Source organism: Benincasa hispida, chromosome 9, assembly GCF_009727055.1.
Source record: "Benincasa hispida cultivar B227 chromosome 9, ASM972705v1, whole genome shotgun sequence".
Classification (NCBI taxonomy): Eukaryota; Viridiplantae; Streptophyta; class Magnoliopsida; order Cucurbitales; family Cucurbitaceae; genus Benincasa; species Benincasa hispida.
The window spans coordinates 75,811,159-75,833,205 of record NC_052357.1 but is presented as its reverse complement, the minus strand read 5'-3'; the positions used below and the strand labels follow the sequence as shown (position 1 = coordinate 75,833,205).

Genomic DNA, 22,047 nt, shown 5'->3' with positions numbered 1-22,047 from the left:
TACTCAGAAGTTTAGAGAGAATGATAACTCCTATTCTCTCAATCAGGCTGAAGATACATATATAGGTAATTAAGAAACCCTAATCTAGGAGATATGAAATTACAATAAAGGACACCTAATTATATCTACAATATAAATACATATCATAACACTCCCCCTCAAGCTGACTTCCCCTCAAACTGGAGCAAATATATCAGTCATGTCCAGCTTGTTGCACAGATAACTTATTCTTGCTTCGTTTACTGCTTTAGTAAGTAGATCTCCCAACTGATCACCAGTCTTCACATATCTTGTAGATATCAACTCTTCTTGTATTTTCTCGTGAATAAAATGGCAGTCCACTTCAATATGTTTAGTTCGTTCATGAAACACAGGATTGGATGCAATATGGAGAGCTGTTTGATTATCACACCATAATTTAGTTGACACAGTAACACTGAAGCTCATCGTAGACAACTACACTATTTCACACACAGATTGTCCCATCGCTCTATATTCTGATTCAACACTCAAACGGGAAACTACATTTTGTTTCTTACTTTTCCTCGACACCAAGTTCCCTCCTACAAAAACACAATATCCCGAAGTTGATCTCCTATCCTCTCGAGATCCAGCCTAATCAGCATCTGAAAAACATTCAACTTTTGTATGACCATGATCTTTATATAAGATCCCACGTCTAGTTGCAGCTTTCAAATAACATAGGATTTTTTCAACTGCAGTCCAATGATCCACAGTAGAGGAAGACATAAACTGGTTAACAATACTCACAGAATAAGCAATGTCAAGTCGTGTCACTGTTAAATAGTTCAACTTCCCAACTAATCTCTTATATCTCTCAAAATCTTTAAACACTTCTCATTCCTTTGTAAGTTTCAAATTTGGTATCATCGGAGCACTACATGGTTTGACTCCTAGTTTACCTGTCTTGGACAATAAATCAAGTACGTATTTCTACTGGGATAGGTAAATACCTTTCTTGTTTCTCATCACTTCAATACCCAAAAAATACTTTAATGATCCCAAATCTTTGGTATAAAATTGACCTTAGAGAAAAGTTTTGAGGGAGGATATACATGATACATCATTTCCAGTTATTGTGATATCATCAACATATACAACAAGCAAGGTAATACCATGTTCAGATCATCGATAGAATACAGAATGATCAGACGTAATCTTCTTCATACCAAAACATTCGAGTGCTTGACTAAACTTACCAAACCATGCACGAGGACTTTGTTTTAGTCCATACAAGGATTTTTGAAGTCGACATACCTTATTAGTTTCCCCCTGATCAACAAACTCAGGTGGTTGCTCCATATAGACTTCCTCTTGAAGATCATCATATAGAAAAGTATTCTTAATGTCAAGTTGATGCAAAGACCAATTGTACGTAGCAGCCATCGAGATAAACAGTCAAATGGAAGTTAATTTAGCAACAAGAAAAATGTATCAGAATAATCAGTCCCATAAATCTGAGTATAACCTCTGGCAACCAAACGAGCTTTTAACCGAGTCATTGTCCCATCAGGATTAACCTTGATAGCAAACACTCATTTACACCCAATAGCCTTCTTTCCATCCAGACATGAAGCTAGATCCCAAATACCATTATCGTCCAAGGCAATCATCTCCTTAATCATTGCACTATGCCACCCAGGATGAGATAAAACTTCATTGGCAGATTTAGGGATAGAGGTAGGATCAAGCGATGTGAGAAAAGGATAAGTGGGAGAAGACAACTGGTTATACGAAACAAATGAAAAAATAGGATAAGTACAAGTGCATTTACCTTTTCGAAGGGTAATGGGAAGATCGTCACTCGGTTCCGGATCAAATGTCAAAGAAGCTAGTGGTGGAAGACATGGATCTGAAGGTGGCTGTGGAGGACGCCTGGAGTAGACTCGAATAACTGGGGGATCAGAAGGAAGAGATATAGAGGAAGGTGAAGGAGAGGACGATGGAGAAGATGTAATCCCGTAGATAAAAAGATCTTCATCCTCCCTTGGATAAGAACTCAACGGTGATGGACTCAAGGGTATATCTTCGAAGAATGTAACATTCGGAGATACAAGATACTTATTTAGAGTAGGAAAATAACAATGATAACCCTTTTGAGCACGTGAATAGCTTGAGAAAATGCATTTCAAAGATTTTGGATCTAATTTAGTACGATTTGGACAAATATCCTGAACAAAAAAAACACAACCAAAGATCTTAGGAGCAACGGAAGGAATCTCTCCATTTAAGACAGAAGAAGACGTTCTATTAATCAAGAAGTAAGCAGTAGACACAACATGAGCCCAAAAATTCTTTGGAACATGCATTTGAAAGGATAAGGCACAGACTATTTCAAGGAGGTGTCTGTTTTTTTCTTTCAACAATTCCATTTTGAGATGGAGTGTCTGCACGAGAAGATTGATGAATAATGCCATGACCACACAGGTAAGATCCAAGTATGTGAGAGAAATATTCACCAGCATTATCAGTTCGCAAGGTTTTGATAGAGACATTAAATTGATTTTGAATCTCGACATGAAAAGTACAAAAATGAGACAATAACTCATAACGATTTTTCATTAAATATAACCAAGTTACACGAGAATAATCATCAACAAAGGTAACAAAGTAACAAAAACATGTTTGAGACATGACAGGACAAGGTCCCCAAATATCATAATGAACTAACTCAAAAAGAGCATTAACTCGTTTATGAACCCTAGGACTAGAACTAAGATGATGAAATATTGAAAACTGACACGAATCACAATTCAAAGACGATAAGGAACGAAATTATGGATGAAGTTTTAGCACAAACAAGGATGGATGACTCAAACAACAATAAACATCAAACAGGGATATAACTCCAGGACAAGCCACAGCTCTTGGTATCTGATTGTTGAAGATGTAAAGACCCCCCCGACTCATGTCCTTTACCAATAATCTTCTTCATCATACGATCCCGAAACAAGCAATAACCAGGAAAAAATGAGACAAAGCAATTAAGGTCACGAGTAAGTTGGCTAATAGAAATTAAGTTAAAGGACAATTGAGTCAAATGTAAGACAGAGGATAAAGAGAGTGATGGAGTGAGAGAAATGGTATCGGATCCAAGGACAGAGGAGGTTGATCTATCTGCCAAGGTGACAGACGGAGATGAGACAGGAGACAGAGGCATAATGTCATATGGGTGGTGGCCCCAGAGTCTACAACCAATTTGGTAAATGGTATAAGAAGACATTTCGTATTAACTGTCTCGACAATGGTGGCAATAGGATTAGATGAAGAAGATGGCTGCAATGATTCTTGGAAAATTTGAAATTTAGCAAAGTCGTCAGTAGAGATGGTAACAGATTTTTTAGCCATATCACTGGTGAGTCTTATGCAACAATTTCCGACATCACATTTCATATGTTTTGGCTTACGACAATAGTGACATACGATCTCTGGAGAATCTGATATTTGATTATCATAACTAGGTTTCTGAAAATTGTTGGCCGTCCCTGAAGTGCCATGGAAGGTATTATTATTCTTACTTGTTCGGTTGAGAAACATGCGAACTGGACTGAGAACTCTCAATATAGAGAACACGACTGAAGGCTTCCTCTAATGATAGAATTTTATAGTCTGAAAGAATCTATGTTTTAGTCATTCCAAACTCAGGGAAAAGTCTAATAAAAAATATCATAACAACCATCTTTTCTCGTGAGCTTGTTGAACTTTGACATTAGGACTAAACGGCAATAATAAGGCAAGTTCAACCGCTGTTTTCTTAAGCCTCATAAAATAACTTTTAACAGATTTTGCTTTCTATTCCGCTCGAAAGAATTGCATACAGACATCAAACATTCTATGAACATGTTTTTTCCTAGAGTACAGAAATTCTAAGAATTCTAAGAGTTATTTCATAGAATCACAATGATCTACCAAACCAATAACCTCACTCTCAATAGAATTCTTAATCTGAAGATAAAGTCGAACGTCATCACGAAGCCAAGCCTTTTTCTTTTCATCTTTCGGTGGTTCCTCCGTCACATGATCATCCATATCTGTACTAAGCAAGTAAAATTTAATCGTTCGATGTCAATCATAGTAATTCGATCCATTTAATTTGTGTCCGGGAATTACATTAAAGACGACTATATGCTTCACTTCATCCATTATGAGCTAATAAGTAATTTGTAGACCTCACAAGGAGAAAGAACAAACTAGAACCGAAATCAAAGGCAAACAAAAGAGCAAAACTACTCCAAGTTGAACAAGGCAGCAACAAACCCTAAGCACAAAAGGGTATTTTATCCAAAAAACTCACAAACAAGCAAATTTCAATGAAACCAAATGCACAGAATGATCATAAACGATGAGTCGAGAAGAACCCAACTGTCTAAAAATGGAGATGAAGCTCCACGCACTCCCACGTGCCGACGCGTGGTGAAGGAAAACTGTTGTTCCAACGGCGCATGAGCCTCACGAGCGGTTGTTTCCGGCAACAGACGGCTATAGACGTGATTGGACGGTGACAGCGCTTCTCTTAGGATGGGTGGTGAGGCAAACGGTCACTCAAAACTTGATGACTCAACTCAAACCCTAACCTTGTGAGAAGCGTAAAGCCTAACGTAGTTGCCGAACAAATATTCTGAACCCTAGATGATACCATATACTCAGAAGTTTAGAGAAAATGATAATTCTTATTCTCTTAATCAGGCTGAAGATACAAATATATAGGTAATTAAGAAACCCTAATCTAGGAGATATGAAAGTACGATAAATGACACCTAATTATATCTACAATATAAATACATATCAACAAAGATATCCTGTAACTGCTTTCCCACTAAACATTTTTAGTGTTGTGTTGAGTTGTTGGTGTCTTTCCTAAGGAAATTTCAGTTGTTCCATTAGTGTTTGTATCTGATTCTAATCACCAATATGTTGTACAGAAAATATTTTTTTATAGAAAGGAACAAAATGGTGAGTTAATAAAATAAGTGATTACATCCCCAGTTTGTGTTGCAGCTATTTAATTTTATCAGAAATATTTATTCTCTGTTCCATCAAAATAATTTTATCTTACTTTGACTGCAGTTTTTCAACAATTATTGATAATTATTTCATGATGCGATTTGCGAACACATCAAAGGAGAAATTCGAATATTATGAAAACTGACGCAAGCTAAAATGGTCTATTCAATGCAGAGAACGTGTTTCTTTTTTAATCATTCGATTCTACTGATAATTTGTGTCCCATATTGCCATTTTGTGATTGTATTATAATTGAAACAACAAAATAGCCTTAGATCGTCAAATCCAATAACATAGACCAAAGTGAGTTTAGCCCCGGAAAAATTGGGATGAAGGGGAGGGAGAAAAAAAAAACTCACCTAACGAGTAAGTACCTCAAAGTACCGTTTTGTAGAAGTTTATATTCATTAAAATTTTATGTTATCCAAAAAAATGGGAAAGCTAAATTCGAAATAGGCATAAAACACCCTTCTGACCTGAAATGCATTATCGTTGCAAATTCTAGTTGGGAGAATTTTGTAATCTCTACAGACATGGATGAATGAACATTTGATCACCAAGAAAATCATCTACAACTCGACAAACAAACCTGCACAGCTACTTTGGATTTGCCACAATAAAAAATTACAACAATATCAGAATTGTCTGATACCGTCAACTTAAATGTCATTTTCTGATTACAGGGAAGCAACGCCTTATACAAAATACAAAAGAAAATAACTAACACTACCTGGTATGGCAATTTCACTTTACAACTTAGAAGCTACTCTATATTTTCTCTTCCTTTCTTTATTGGCGTTTAAGCATGTATGCCAATGAATGCGCCAAACCTTCAGAAGCCTACGGAACCCTGTTCATCTAAGATGCAAATTAAATTATAACTCTTTATGATCGAGACGAAGTAGAGGGCCGATTGTCCTGTTGCTCAACGAATACACATCTTGAAGGTGGACCGAACAAGCTCAGCATTACCTGCAATCCATGATGGTTTCACAAATTCATGTCAAATTCGATTGGATGGTCACACTGCAGAGTACCAAGAATTTGGTACAATTACCCATGATAGTTCAATGAAGGTACAATAGGAATAAAATACCATAGGTCAAAGAGAAAAAAATGTCCAAAATGGTGTAAGAGCTTCATTACTAAAATCAATTTTCATGTGCAAACGTGATTGTATAAATGACTCAAATAACCTAAACCAATCCAATACAAATATTTCATAGTTTTGGGTCTTATTTAAGAAAGGTTATTTTGGTTGAAAATTTTTTCAACTTGAATAATTGTGTTAGATCAAACAAGTATCCCAACCCAACCCAACCCACGAATATCCCTACATGTCATGTGACACAAGAATGATTGTTCCTTTTTATGGGGGTTGATTATAGTTTTCGCCCTATCATGAAAAAGACAAACTTGCACCTAACCACCTCTTGTACAGAAGATGCACGTCTATACTTACCGGCAAGAATACGAGGCCGTGCAAAAATCCAAGAAGTACTAATGCCAAGTACACTTGGAAATAGTAAACCTGCAGAACATAGAGTGAAGATATAAATGGACTTGACCTACGGATTACTTAAAATTGAAATTTGGGGGGTTTGAAATTAATACCACAAAAACTTCAGTCCTAGAGAAGCAAAGTACAAGGACTCCGACTAGCTTTGTTAGTGTGATTCCACTACAAACACCAGTATAAAATAAATGAAAATTGGCAAATAAATTTGATTAAAAAAGATGATAATAACTACACAAGGTTAATTTTCCAAGATTTCGTATCTAAGCATAGCTCCATTGTAAGATATGGAAAATGGTACCTAAGAACAGATGCTCCCATTGTACTAAGAGCCTCCTTCATCCGTTGGTTTCTATCTCCACTGCTTACCTGTGAGAGTTAAAAAAAGAACACATATGACTGGTGATAGTAGTGCACGACCAATTCTTTATGACAGGAACTTGAGAAAAGTTTCCAAGATTAAAGGCTGTTCTTTGTTGCAATGATATGATAATTATGGCTCTAGTCACTATATTAGGTTTAGCAAATGATGTACACGTTGATAGGTAGTCTATTAATTCAAACATCACTTCTGATTGATCATGCAACAGTGTATAATCCGACTAATTAGGGCTACTTCGTATGTAATACTTATTGTTGAGTTGTGGATTTTATTATACAAAGGAAATTCTCTATGAAAGGATTATGACTATGGTTGACTTTAACTAGAGTACATTAATGAAAAAGGAAATCATGTACTGACCGAGAAAGCGTGTGTCAAATGAACACAAAATTCAACAGCAATACCCACAGACATGACAAGATTGACGACAGAGATTGCATTCAATTGGATATTCAAAATTGCCATCACACCCTGCAAAGTATTATCTTGTCAGCAAAGGGTAAGACATAAGGATTAAACTAACGTCTAATATAGTGTTCCAGAGATAATTAGGAACAAAGAAAGTACCATGAGATCCACAACAATCATTGTCAACACCAACAAGATGATAGCCGAGGTCCATAAGCTATAACAAAGAAATCAAGCATGAGGAAGCCTAGTTAGCACATTTGAAGAACAGAAGAATATCTGTCTACGTCAATGCCAGAAACACCCACACTAACCTGCATGTGATGATCAGACACACAATAAAAACCGCACCTGGAAAACAGTAAAAGAATATAAAATAAATGCTTTTCAGTACCACCAACACACCTTTCATAACTTTAGTAGAGATGAGAATTTTCCTTAAAAGGTCTTCAAATGAAAATAAGAGAAAGAAATAATAAGAAAAGAAGACCAACTTAATGAGGATCTTTGGACAGAGAAGGCACACTACAACATGGACTTAAGTTCTTAACACGATATACATTAGGACACAATCTCTCCTAATCTTCTTTCCCATTAAAAATAGCAGAAGCATAAAGCATTTGCTATTCACGGTAGACAAAGTTGAATTGCAGGAAGTGCAAGGCAGCCTTCTACACTATCAATTAAACAATGCACGTGCAAATGTCCTTATTTACTGACCGATAGCGATGGCAAGGTTGATCAATGCTGTTCTCCATATATTGAGGTATTGCTCAAAGAACATGTAAAATACAGAATATGGAAAGATCTCTATCTGCAAATGACAAGGAGGGTCAGTTCAAGATCAAGCTAATGCAACAGAAGCAAGTAGTTCGAAGAAAGAATTAAGGTGAAAAAAGTGTTCAGCAGTTCGTCTCTCCTATTCAATCAAATGATGAAACCAAGGTAAAGGTACACTCATTATTAGTTTCAAATAACATGATAAGAAAGAGAATAAAACAAAATTTGTAATTGAAAATTTTACCTTCAAAGAATCAGAAATCCTCAAACTCAATTCTTGAGCAGCCCTCATCGAATTAATATAGTCAACCTGATAATTTTTTATCATTTACAAAAATAAAAAACATTTAAAAAAAAAAAAAAGAATTATATTCTTTAAATACAAATATCTAAATTCCAATTATTAACTAGCCACACTACACCTGCTTATTCAGGGGAGTATGGTATGTTCTGAAAGAAGATGCTTGAATAACACCATTTTCATAGTCTGATGACCAAAAAAAAAATTATGAGTGTTATTTAGTTTAAGGTAGTAAGAAATATTCCATTCTGAGTTAGCATGTTATTGTCCAATAACGCAACAGAAGAAATTCAATCCTGCAAACCTTTCAGTTCAACACTACTAGTGTATGCCCCATGACCTCCTTTAGCACAATCAGCAGAAGGTAGAGCACTGAGGAACCATGGCAATTTCTCCTTAAACTGTGTAGTAGATGGCCTACCACCATGCAGATCCGAGTGAAGAAAGCACTGCATAAATCCTAAGCATTAATATTTACAAATTTTAAGATGAAATTAGCACCTAACTCAGGATTGGCTGCTAATTTAGCAAAATACTGAAAAGCAACCAAGCAGAAGTTTTATTTGTTATCTGTCATCCAATTTAAAGGGAGTAATTACCGTTGTACAATCTTTGCATACTCCGTTCAGACCACAGGAACCACCATCACTTGAAGTACAGCAAGGGGGCTGAAAAAGACTAAATTCAGTAAATTTAAGGAGATAACATACAGGACATAGAATCTACCAACAATTCTCAAATATTTCTAAAAATAACGACCCAACTGTTATCACCGGTATATCTTATAATTGGTAAAACATAAAACAACCACATAGTTACAAGTAAACGAACTTCAAAGGATAAGTCATTGCATTAGAAGGAAGAGAAATGAAGATAAAATCAAATATAGAAAACCAAACCAACAGTGGAATGAACAGTGGTCTGCAGCTATGATGTTATTTCACAAGAAAATTTTCAAAGGAACCACATGACCTGGTCATCAGGGGGGCAATAGCTCCCATTTGTGAACTTCCGACAGCATCCAAATGCTTCTGGAGATATCCACACAAGATAATCATCAAGCCATGAAGCAGCTGGTTTAGCAATGAAACTTGACTCTGGTATTAGTGAAGCTTTTGCAATCTACAGGAAAGAGGAAAAGATAAAGACCAAAAAGATCCTTGGTTCGAAAAAATAATGTGAAATAAGCCATGATAAAACAGCAAGAACGTTATTCTCCTACGCACGTTGGAAAAGATTTGGAGCGCATCAAGAATATTGGAAAAGACGTACATTTTCCTGTGAAAATGAAAGGAAATAGACATACCTCATTTAAAAGAGAGTCTGAGTCACATTGACTGATGGAGCATAATTGGTTTGTCTGTCTTGATTCTGAGCTGAGCATAGTAACAGGATATCAGGATGGAGAGAGAGAGAGAGAAAATACATATGAGAACAATCCGTCCTTGATATTCCCACTTTCGTATTACAAAGGATTGCAATATATGCCAGTTACAGTGGTGTAGAGAATCCATATAATATATATTACGGTTCATCACAAAATGTATATTATGAAAATAGGTTGGCACAGTATTTTTATTTAAAGTTGAAACCATACTTTGATATTAAAGTGAAAGCATACCTTCAATAACTGATTAAAAAATAATTCCCCTAACGTTTATTTGCCTTTGCATGTAACAAAATAAAATGAATAAACTTCATTAAAAATCACTTGAAGATATAACTTCGTCAAAAAGTTCTACCCCTGGTAAATTTTAAACTCCTGGAACAAAATATGATGTGACAGCCAAGAATAGCAAATAAGGGAAGACGTAGGAATAATACTGCCTACAAAAATGGTAAAAGGCCCCAAATTCTTTCAGCACTTCAACAACTAAATATTCAAAATTGCAGAACCTATACTATAAAACACAACATAGAGAGCCATAAAATCCATAAAATATGAATGTATACAAGAATAATACTTGGTCCCAACCAACTCTGAACGTTATAAACTAACCACAAGAAAGAGTGCAGAACCTACATCATCAAACACCATGGAGAGCCATATAAATCCATCAAACATGAACGTATACGAGAAAAATACTTGGTCCCAATCAATTATAAGTATTATAAACTAACCACAAGATAGAGTATGTAAATCTTGTACAGTTTTACCTGTAATTGTAGTTCTTTACAACAAAATATACTGGTGGACCTATTCTGAGATGTTCTGAAATGTTATTGAAATACCCCTGCATAAAAAGTAGAAAGCAGCTTTATAACATGCCAGGCAAACAAATCATGAAATAAGTAGTTTTGGGATGTAACTATTAAGACAGAAAGGCATCCCTTGAAAATATATAATGAGATGAATAAAAATAAAAATAAAAACCTGAAGATAAGAATCTTTGGGTAGGACAATTTTTTGTTCCAAACCAGCTTCAATTCTGGTGCATAGTGCCTGTGAAATTTGAAATAAAGGAAAATAAACATCACATACAAACAAGCATGGTCAGGGAAACTAATAGCCAGACAAGAGATCGAGAACTCACAATGCTTGCCAATGTGAACCCAACAAAGATGGATATGACGACTATTTTGACTACCCAGATGCTAAGAGCTGGTGCATGGATCTCCTGGACAGACAAAACATGGAGTGTGAAATAGAAAACAGCCCAATAATGAAATGTCAAATACTATGCAAAAATTGACATTAGGAAAAGATAAATAATTCAAATTAACTGACAATCTAAGAGGAAGACACCAATGAGAAGCTTGAACATTTACATCAACTTTCATGAATTATATCTATAGTTAGGTTTGGAGTATGTTTGGAAATTTGGAACGAATAAGCCGAAAACAAAGCAACTTTTAAATCAAGAACAAAAGAAAAGGAATTGTCTAGATTCAAAGCAGAAAACAACCTAACGAAAAGAGAATGGTAAAAAGACACTGAAGCCCACATAAAATTGATAAGATGGATTTGTCATTCATTCTAAAATTAGTTTTGTGCTTGGACTATTAAAATATGCATCCAAAATTATTATAAACTAACTAGTCAGATTCATATTTTACCCCATCTTTAGTTTCTACCCTAACACCATTAATAAATAGAACCCAGTAAACACACCATACATACTTTACACACCCATAAAAAATTACCTAACTAAATGATATATTCCAATTTTATTTTATTTATTTTTTTCCTTCTAAATATCCCACAGTTCTAGTAGAAGAGAACAAATGCAGCATATTTGTCAAGGTTACAAATTTACAAAGGTGTTAAATTATATACAAGTTAATATAAAATACCCATGGAGTGAGCCCCCCCACCCCACCACCCAAGAAGCAAAGAAAAGTTGTTTACAATTAGAAAGTTACCTTCATGTATCGGGCTAACAAGCCAGGATTCCTCTGAGTGATGCCTAAATAATATTCAACAAGACAAGACATCATCGCAATGAAGAGCACCAATAAATCTGAACAAATATATGTAAAAAGAAAAGAAGAACAAGATATAAGAAGAGACTACCTTTATCACTGCCAGCATAGCCTGAGCTCTTAATACATGGAAAACAGTCAACTCTCTTATCCTCAGTTCTTAGAAAATCAAATACTATGAGAGCAACAAAAGCTGTAACTTGCAGCAGGAAGTCCAGAAGAACAGCCAATGCTGTATAAGAAAATGAAAATCACGATTGGGAAACTATGCCTGTCTCAGTTAAAATATATATATCTCAAGCATCCTTGAGAGCTTTGCAATGGGCAAATACTCAAACCTGCAAACATGGAAAAAACACGACATGCTGGCATAGGAATGAAACTTCCAACTGCAAATGCAAGAACCTCGGATAAACTAGCTAGTGTTATGGATGGTCCAACTTCAACAAGTGCATTGCTAATTCGTCCTTCCAAAGGCAATTCAACTGACTGCCGTTTAACAGCATGTACCAATATACACATATTATCCACCCCAACCTGACATTTGGATGAGAAAATTTATTAGAAATGAAACATAAAAAGGACTTCACGAAAGAGTGCAAATTGTTACGTTTTTGACAATATATCCAAGATACCATCAAGATTTAAGAAGACGTTAGCCATCAGTGATTCAGTGGATATACTTTTCAAGAAGAATATAGATCTTATACAAGGAAATAATAGGTTATCATGTTTAACAAGACATCAATTCAGCTTGTTCCTGTTTCTTTTTCTTTTTCTTTTTTTTTCTTTTTTTTTTTTTTTTGGATGAAATCAACAACTTTAATCGAGAAAAATGAAAGAATACAAGGGCGTACAAAAAAAAAGCCAACAAAACATCCTTCCTACAGAAAGGGGTTTCAACTAAGTAAGATGATTCCCAAAGAGTAATTACAAAAAACCTAGGAAACCGAAGTCCACAGCGAAACATGAAACCTCAGAAGGGACCAAACCTCACTAGGGTCCATATTCCTACCTTTGAACCCTTTCCCTGCAAATATTCCAAAAAACAGCACAATGACAGCACAAACCCCAGCAAACCACAAAAAGTGGCCTTTCTGATCAAATGAATAGAAATTTTGGGTATATAGAGCTGTCACTGTAAGACATTTTCTCTCCCAAAATTTGTCTTTCCAAAATCTTAAATTCCAAAATACTTGCCAATAGCATGTGAACAAATTGACTAGTAATGTGACAAATCTCATTCTTCAGCCAAACCAACATATTCTAAGGTTCAAAGTTTGAACAAAGTTCTAGGTTATACAAATAACAACCCACTCCCTTTATGAGTACCCAAACAGAAGAACAAGCATGAAGCAACGAAAGTGTAATCTTAGAAAATATGGTAGATAATTTTGGCCCAGGTGCCATTGAATTGACAAAAAAAAACACACAGAAGTTCATCAGAGCTTGCACAGGATGTTGAATTAATATGATCATCTATGCATGAAGTCCAACTATGGCAAGTAAAAAATCCAGAACATGAATATCAATATCAAATCATAATCAGGAGTGCAATGACGGAAAAAGCAGATAAAGACAGAACTTACTGCCAGAACAAGGAAAGGAATAACTTCCATAATGATTAGAGTAGATTTAACTCCAATTGCACTGAAAAAACCTACTGATCCAAGAACAGACAACATGACAAGTACAACTCCAGAGAGACCAAGTAACACCTGATCATAGAAAAGAAACACAAGTTATTAATGCAGAAACTCCAATGCTTGGGAAGAAACATCAGTGAAGTAGAGAAATAATCTGTCCAAAGAGGAAAAGGAAATTAAAGATGAACAGACAAAGTAGAGTTAAATAAAGTTATAAGAGCATCCATTGCATACCTTTGATGAAACGTAAAAGGTAGATAAATGTGGTCTATCACCCAAAGTAAGAGAGATGTAAGCAAACATCACAAGATAGCTTATCTGCAGTTAAATTAGGTAAACAGGGTAAATTGGCAATTAGGAGGGAAAATGGCACGATGGGAAGCCACCTCCACACAATCGAATATAAAATAAAATAAAACCTATAATGTAAGTATCAGGAGAAATATAAAAATATATAAATAAGGACAGAGAATGATAATTTAACTGAATAGCACATAAGTTATCTCTAGAAAAGAACTAACCAAGATTGTGATGACATCAGCAGTACTCTCTCTTTTTAATTCTTCTTCAATGGAGCTTTCCGAAGAAAAAGAAAGCGTCAAATTTTGAGATTGCACCATTGTCAATAATTCAGCCTATCACAAAAGTAGATTAATATCGAGAAACTCCATTCACTCCTAGATGAAGGACAGACACCATAACATTAATATCAAATTATAAACAAATGAAGGTAAAAACAAATATAGAATCCAAAAAACTAGAGCCCGAGTGTTATAGAGCCAAGGAGTAAGAAGAATGAGATTAGTAAGAAAAGTATGGGAGTTGAAAGGCGTATGTTTGGATGTACATGAGTTTGGGATTCATTAGACTGTGAATTTAAATGGTGTTTGTTTTATGGGAGGAGAAACTTGTAAGAATTTGTTTTTTATTTTCTTATCATTATTACGAAAGTAATAATTTTTCATTAATAAAAATATGGAAAATGGACAATTTTTTTAAGTCTATTACTTTATAATTACATTACATATTTCAGCTTTTATTATCCATAATCTTATTGTATTATTTGTTTAAATTACTTGAAGTATGATTAAACGTTTAAAAATATATAATTGGTTATTTTTAATAAATTATTTCATGATGATTGAATATTTGAATAGGACGAACTGAATGCCAAACGATTACAAAATTCATTCATCCTAAACACAGTTTGGGATTAACAAGCTAACTAGCTAAGGATGATTAAACCCACAACCAAGAACTCAACTCCAAACACCAGTTCAAGAATGAAGCAAAAAGGAACGTAAATAAAGGATGTTTTTTGGGTAAAACTACAACTAAATTTCAAAATTAGGCAATATTTCGCTCTTGGAAGTCACAAAAAAATGAAAAGATTTCACACATTTCACAATGAAAGCAAAGTATAATAAGAGAACACAATTTAAAGAAAGTCACTGCACAGAAACAGAATAAGAGAGAAACCTTAGCCAACTGAATGAAGGCTTTCTCCCAAGCCACAGCTCGACCAGATTCATTCCCTTCTTTATTAATAGCATTGTTCACTGGATAAGTTATTAAGAACGCAGAAGCCTGTCTTGGAAAACTAATGGTCAGATAACTATGGAGATTAATTTGTTCAATTTAGATTACCAACACGCAGTGAAGTATGGCAAATTACTTCTGAAAAGTTGTTCCCAGAGTATCCCCCTAATGCGGTGCTTGGATCGAGAGGAGCTTCAAATGCACTCCTGCAATTGTCTGCAGAGGAATAGTGNAAAAAAAAAAAAAAAAAAAAAAAAAAAAAAAAAAAACACATACAAGAAAAATAAAAGATTGTCAAATGTGCCAACAGGAGAAGACAATACAAAAGATTTCTCTAATCATTCTACTCTGATATGGCTCATGCATCTAAATTCTCTACTATATAACAATCAAAACCGGATCAGAAAACAAAAAATATATAATACCTGAAAACAATATTCAAGATGCTCGACTCCTCCATAGTTATCAACATTTTCTAGATTCATCTGGAAATACTGTCAAATAGAGTGGATAATTCAGTATTAAATAGTAAAATTATGCTCTATAACCTAAAACCAAAAGATTGATTATCCAGTAAATAATATGTTTTTTCAATTGAAACATTTCAGTGGACGTGTAGTTGTTTTTATAAGATAAGATCAAACGAGCAATCAAGAATATCCACCTGCAGGACACTCTGGGTGGCACATTCCTGATCCAGTGGCTTCAAGCAAATGTCACTTAGAGATACGCTTGAACCAGAATAATTAACTCGAATACTATCTACCTGTAAGAATTCACACGTGGAGTAGAAATTCTGAGAACCGCACCATCATATGTGAATATTACATTTAAACTATGGGAAGAAATATCCCAGGTACTACAGTCTAACCCATAATAAAGAAATAAATCCTGAAGTGTTATTCTCGCCACACAAATACCTTCTTTTGTATGTCAAACAATAACTTAATATTGTTATCATTCAAAATACTTGGCGGCTTCCCATGAACGGTATCTGGAACCGTGGCTATTATAATCTAGAAAATAAATATGGCATTAGAAGTTGTCTGAAATCATATCAGACGATAATCATTCTGCAACCAAACTTCACAATAGATATGATAATCCATTAATTAAAATGATTTTAATAGTTTGCCGAATTATTAAACAATAGTCTCTACCTGTTCAATCCTATAAAAAGGGGCTAGATGTGCATCAAAAAATTCCTTCTCTTGGGATGCTTTGCTTCCTGGTCCTACCCATAGCTGAAACAAATACAGAAATCATCAAAAGGCCAACAACTGACATTCGGCTAGAAGTAAACAACATTCTACTACAAAGGCAACTAAAACTTTCTTCACTGAATTATATAATAAAAGGATGTTCAAAGTTCACAAAATGTTGTCTAGAATCTGACTTGAATCAGGACCATTATAAGCGGTTAACAGAAAGAGGGTACCCAGTGTTAGCACTCATCCATAACAAGGAAGACTAATAACAGTAAATATGTGATGATATTCGGCCACTAAACTATCTCCATATTACGAGTGACCCTCTGTTGCCCTCGTGCAGCTAAGAAACACTGGCTACCTGATTAACAACATGACTCACTGATTCACACCATTCTAAATACAACCAAGTAAATTGCTATGGTCCACATGTTTGCATCTTTTTGGCAAAAATTGTCACGCCATTTGCTTATCAGTCACATTATAACCCATCAATGAATAAATAAACATAAATACATACATACATACATACATACATACATATATATATATATATATATTAGAAAGAAAGAAGGACTTGTAGTACTTCAACTGAATACACACATACATGCATGTCTGCATATGCACCGGATGATGAAGAGAGAGAGAGAGAGAGAGCAGCCTCAAAAGAAAAGTACGGATTAAGTTAATTTAAAAAATAAAATAAAATAAAATAAGTAGCACTCCAACTGATTGAAACAGGACTTTTCCTTGTCAATCATTTACCTTATCAGGCCTTGTCTCCACCTTGAAACGAATGAGACCCAAACACAGAAGTAGAACAATGGCAAGTGATGAGATCAACACCAATGTTGGATTTCTGGCCACCCATGTTCCATATTTCCTGAGAATGCACATGAACAAAAATAAGTCGGAACTGTTTTTTTACATCTTACCTAGTAAAGCAGCATTGACATTTAGTACCTGTAAAAATTGGACATGTATCCCTGAACAACTGAAAGCTGAATCCTACTTCTGATTTGAGGAGCATCTTCAAGCATCTGAGTATATGAACAGTGGGCAGAAAGACAAACAAGAAAAACTTCAGTCAACCAAATTGCAAAATTAATGTTAATGTACAATTGAAATAACTGGTAGAATTCAAAGACAGAATGACTGGCAGCGACTAGGATCTTGCATGACCTACAGTTATTTCAAAAAATGAGAGTTGCTAAAAAGTATTAGCAAAGAAATTGCTTATAGTGGACCAATCAATCAGCATAACTCGCAAGATGAACAGATATGTGAAGCATAATAAAACATTACCTTATTAGCGACATATTACCTACATGAAGATCAGGAGGGTTAATGGCAAACTAATCTAAGATGGTTCATTAAGTTAACTGAAGATATCATAACAGAAATATCTAATTTGAACTACGAACCTGCATCGGCAAACTTTCATCCTTTTGCCTAGTAGCAGAATGGAGACTGCTCCCATCCATGATATTCGGCATTGTTTTAGTTCCTGAAGAAGGGCTCTTTCGGGATTTGCGATAAAAAAAACTCCATACAAGAAAAGCAGAGGCAATTATGATGTACAGGATACACAGAGTGAAGTCAACACATTTGACCTATAGCAGTTAGAAAAATAAATCTTTTAATACAATATGCAAAACTAGTACACACAAAGAACATGATGGCCAATTTATGACGTATTTTCTCACCTTGAGAGACCCAATTCTCACTGAACAAGAATTTTTTCTATGGAAAACGGGGGTTGCAGTACTACTACAGACTGGTGCTGAAGGGCAATCACCACAGGAACATCCCAGTGAAGTATCTCCACAAGAATAAGCAGATACATTCATATGCTTCATTCCAGATGACACGGACACAGTAGATGGAAATCCAATGGCATATGGTGAACCAGGCAAGCCAGGGCCAGCTTGTTTACCAATAAAAGCAAACCACTCTGCCCGCAATCATACCAATGTTCAAATTTTAGAAGGAAGAGAGCACACAATAAAACAAGCCTTCATATATATAAATAAGAGAAAGTTTGGTATTCCGAATAAATTACACACACACATGTATATATATAGATATCCCTACAGGCCAAAGTAGAGAAAACAGCCCCCTCCACAGAAAACTTCATTTTTTTCACACTTGGAGTACCTCAACTTCTTCTTCCCCTTTAATACTTTTCTCCAATTCCCCCACTTCACAGAAAACTATTACAAAAAGACTTTCTAGTTTATTTATTTATCATTTATATTTTTTAGAACAAATACTTTCTAGTTTGGGTACGTAAAAAATGTGAGTAATCTCCACAGTATGAGTGTGCACATACATGCATGAGAGGAAGAGAGGGTGTTAACCTTTAAAATTTTTAGCATCAGCACCAATAAATTGCATGGCTCGAGTGTTCATCGTACCAAATTTTACATCTTTGCAGGACTCAAATAGACCTTCACCAAAAGCATCAGCTACATAATAATCAATGCCATCAACTGTGAGGCTGTTATTGACCTAAAAACAGAGACAAGCCATCAAAATTCGATGTGGTCCTCTAGCTGCTTGCTATATGGAGAGGTCTAACATTCAGCTAAAGGGGAGAAAATCATAAAGCGGTCAGCATTGGGAAAAAACATGCAGAGAAAATGCATGGAAATTCTAAGCAAACGCAACAAATATGCATAGTGATTCCAGATAAGCACATTTATTTGAGCTGTAATTTGTGCAGTCAAAATTGGAATTTACTTCCATACAAACTCTAATCTCAAAAAGAAAAATCAGCCTACAATTTATTGACAGAGACTGCTGGGAGGAAAGGGAAAAGAACTGGAACTTGCTTGCATACAAGCTCAAATCTAAGAAAGATCATACGAAAATTTACTGAAAACTAGAATGGGATATTGAAACAAAAGTTCTATAATAAAGAGCAAATGTCATTAATCATTGTTTATATTAAAAAGAAGTGAACTACAATATAACCTTGCCCTTACACATCCCTATCTTTTACAAACAACTATGTGCAATTACTTGGTAAAGTGCGTGCTTTTATGAGCTCCTACTCGTCTTAAGAATAGAAGAGAGAGATTCAATCGGAAGAGCAACTAATATCTGCCTCTCTAGCAGGTTAATCTTTGCTTACAAGTGATGGCAAACAAAGAACACAAACGCATGAATATTGGAACAAATACTACCTACTAAGTGAATTGCAGAATTATGCGAGTGTTATAAGAAGGAAGTATTCAAACCTTTAAAACAGAAGTTACATTGATGAATAAGCTCTGATTTGGAGAACAGGTAAGCTCACAGAACAGGTTCAAAAAGTTTCTTAAGCATGCTGGACAACCTACAAGAAATGGAATAGCCTGCATAAAATACATAAGTCATATTATGGGCCATATATTTGAAGTACTTCCATCAAAAGAAGACATGAGAAAGCTGAAACTTCAATGTTCCTTTAACATTACAAAACATAATGTGTACATTCGGGTACTAAACAAATAATGGGCACAGTATTAAACAAAAATCAAAAGGTTAATTCTCAAGTGTAGGAGAATTAATACCCAGAGAAAGGCTGTATAGTGCGTAGTTGGCATTCAAGAATACAGGGGCATGCATTCTAATGTTTTACATGCATTTCAACCAAGAAGCAATATTCATTGGTTTTAGAAGAAAACTTGTCATCAAAATTCTCATGCTGCATAATTCGACCCGCTATTAGTGTGCAATGAATAACTCTGAAACTATGTAAGGCAGTGTTAATAATACAAGCCAGTTAGAGATCTTACTTGCATAACTTGTGATCGTAGGGTGTCGAATTGTTGTTCTGTGCAACAAACATTGCCAGTAATAGTTGGACATAGACTTTGGATCTTTGATGATAGAAGATTATCTGGCTGGGAACACAATAATTTGAGATCATAAAGAAAAAATGAACGAGCAAAACCAAACATTAAGATGGAAACAGAAAGGCAGACCAGCAAATCCTGCATATTTTATTTTAAAACCGCGAACATACTAACATATGGATAGTGCGACAACAGGAAATCAAAAGTGTACCTGCACAGATGGGGCACCAGTAGGACAGTTCAGCGCTTTACCATCTGCTCGTTTTGCACAGATACCATACATTGCGCAATATCCTTCAGAGTGTTTTTCCCTGTAAAGGCGGAGAAAATGTTCCTTATTCACAGATTCAAGCGAAAAATAAAGGAAAACTTCTTTTAACATATATATATATATAATCCACAGATTCAAGCTACCGTATTTACAGCAATAAATGCTTCAACAAGATGGGGAATGATATGTGTAGGCAGAGAAATAACTATTCTAATGAAACGCAGAATGGTCAATCAAAATGGACTGCATACCGGGATATGCCATTCGTAGATAACAGCAACCGTGTATTAGACCTCTCTGCATACGCTCGGTCAAAACATAGAACCTGCACATATCTCAACTTTTAGTAAGAAATCAAGGTCAGCGATCGTTTCTATGAATCACACGATGAAATGAAGTTCTAAAACAGATGCTGAATACCATAATAAAAGCATTAGCTAATGGAAAGTACAACGCTAGACAATTTTCACTCTGATTTCGTTCGAATCGGCGCATGATTGCAGATGACCGTTATTCGCAAGTTCATAAGAAGCAAACACTTGAGTCTGGGAAAATTAATTTTAAAACCACTCAAGATGCTCACAAATCATTCGGTTAAACATTTTCTGATGCGTGATCAACCTCTGAGTCCTGTAAAGCAGAGCCGGACTATTTACCCTGTCCGCCGAATGTTTTCGATATACAATTCATTGCCAAGCTCCTCCAATATCCTCGTATTCTTTAGCCGAATACGGAAAACTAAATCAAAAAGAGAAACGAGCGACAGGAAAATAGTGCTAGACAGCACAATTTTGACGATTCATGATGTTCATTTTGCAACATTCGTTCAGCAACCAACCACTGAAACACGGTATGATGGAGAGAAAACTACAAAGAAGAGTTCACCAAATCCCAGTGTCCAGAGAGCAAGGGCGAAAGCAACTAATGGAGAACATAGAAACGGAAGAAAACAAAAGAGATTCAAGAATCAAAACGTTATAGCTACAGAATTCTTGCCTGGAGGAGATAAATTAACACGATAAACCCTAGACGGAACCTCATTGTGGAGTAGACGAGTAGAAGATGAGTCCTGCACGAAGAAGAGCAACCGCCAGGAAAGAAAAGCGGGAGTGTAAAAGGGGCCACAGAAGTTGAGTAAGAGTCAACACAGGCGTATTTATACTTATTACTGAGGTCAGAGAAGGAAATCTCCGGTGTTGACGCTGGCAACAGCTTCACGGTTTTCGAAAATGGTGAGGGGTAAATAAAAATGAAAATCGGCGTAGGGAATGAAATATTGTGATTATTTACGTGAATGCCACTACTTTCGGTTTGATTGTCAAGCGGGCCCGCATGATAATGATTTTTGTGTTCTATAATTTGGAGCCAATCCGAGGGTGTTTCAGTAAATGTGCTTTATAAATTAAACGGCCACCTTTACCACACAAAACGACAGAACCTTAAGCCGGGCGTTTTTGGACAACTATTGAGTTCATTCAAGTCTATTTGCTCACCAAAGTCTGTATGATCAAATTTGGGTTTTGGGTTTTGGAAATGATTTTCAATGGTTATTTGAAAAAAAAAAAAAAAAAGTTACATGCTGAGTTGGCAAAATTTAGAGGAGTTTAGAGACTTTTACTAATTTCTCTCTCTTTCTCGGGTCTCTTTTTCTTTTCTCTCCATCTCATTTTGATGTTTGATACTCAATCATTGATCCTCGATACTTG

General features: G+C 35.4%; 1 protein-coding gene across 5 annotated transcripts; it reads right to left on the bottom strand.

Annotated features, from left to right (window-relative positions):
- Positions 1-5,573: 5,573 nt before the first annotated feature.
- LOC120085788 (NPC intracellular cholesterol transporter 1-like) lies at positions 5,574-21,559 on the bottom strand. Of its 5 annotated transcripts, none has more exons than XM_039041975.1 (39): positions 21,338-21,559; positions 20,593-20,666; positions 20,282-20,381; positions 20,011-20,118; positions 19,471-19,587; positions 18,589-18,739; positions 17,935-18,182; positions 17,653-17,841; positions 17,192-17,268; positions 16,994-17,111; positions 16,181-16,264; positions 15,941-16,036; positions 15,685-15,786; positions 15,446-15,514; positions 15,157-15,252; positions 14,961-15,068; positions 14,003-14,116; positions 13,716-13,799; positions 13,425-13,553; positions 12,174-12,372; positions 11,927-12,067; positions 11,776-11,819; positions 10,947-11,030; positions 10,787-10,855; positions 10,570-10,646; positions 9,719-9,788; positions 9,385-9,534; positions 9,012-9,080; positions 8,717-8,861; positions 8,534-8,598; positions 8,356-8,421; positions 8,052-8,145; positions 7,646-7,682; positions 7,491-7,548; positions 7,284-7,394; positions 6,843-6,910; positions 6,640-6,706; positions 6,488-6,556; positions 5,574-5,997 (listed from the first exon to the last, which is right to left on the bottom strand). In XM_039041975.1, the coding sequence occupies exons 1-39, from the start codon at positions 21,380-21,382 to the stop codon at positions 5,911-5,913; spliced, it is 3,879 nt and encodes a 1,292-aa protein (XP_038897903.1). In that variant the 5' UTR covers positions 21,383-21,559; the 3' UTR covers positions 5,574-5,910. The 5 variants fall into 5 exon arrangements, with proteins under 5 accessions (XP_038897903.1, XP_038897902.1, XP_038897906.1 ...); XM_039041974.1 differs by lacking the exon at positions 21,338-21,559 and adding an exon at positions 20,762-21,311; XM_039041978.1 differs by lacking the exon at positions 21,338-21,559 and having other exon boundaries at positions 20,011-20,114; positions 20,593-20,634.
- Positions 21,560-22,047: the final 488 nt, after the last annotated feature.

Excerpts from the sequence above, each read along its gene's own strand:
- LOC120085788 (XM_039041974.1), bottom strand. The coding sequence starts at position 20,836 with ATGCGCCGATTCGAACGAAATCAGAGTGAAAATTGTCTAGCGTTGTAC. Across the intron at positions 16,265-16,993 it reads TGGAGACAAGGCCTGATAAG|CTATGGGTAGGACCAGGAAG; the intron begins GTAAATGATTGA and ends TATTTGTTTCAG. Across the intron at positions 13,800-14,002 it reads CTGATGTCATCACAATCTTG|ATAAGCTATCTTGTGATGTT; the intron begins GTTAGTTCTTTT and ends ATTTAACTGCAG.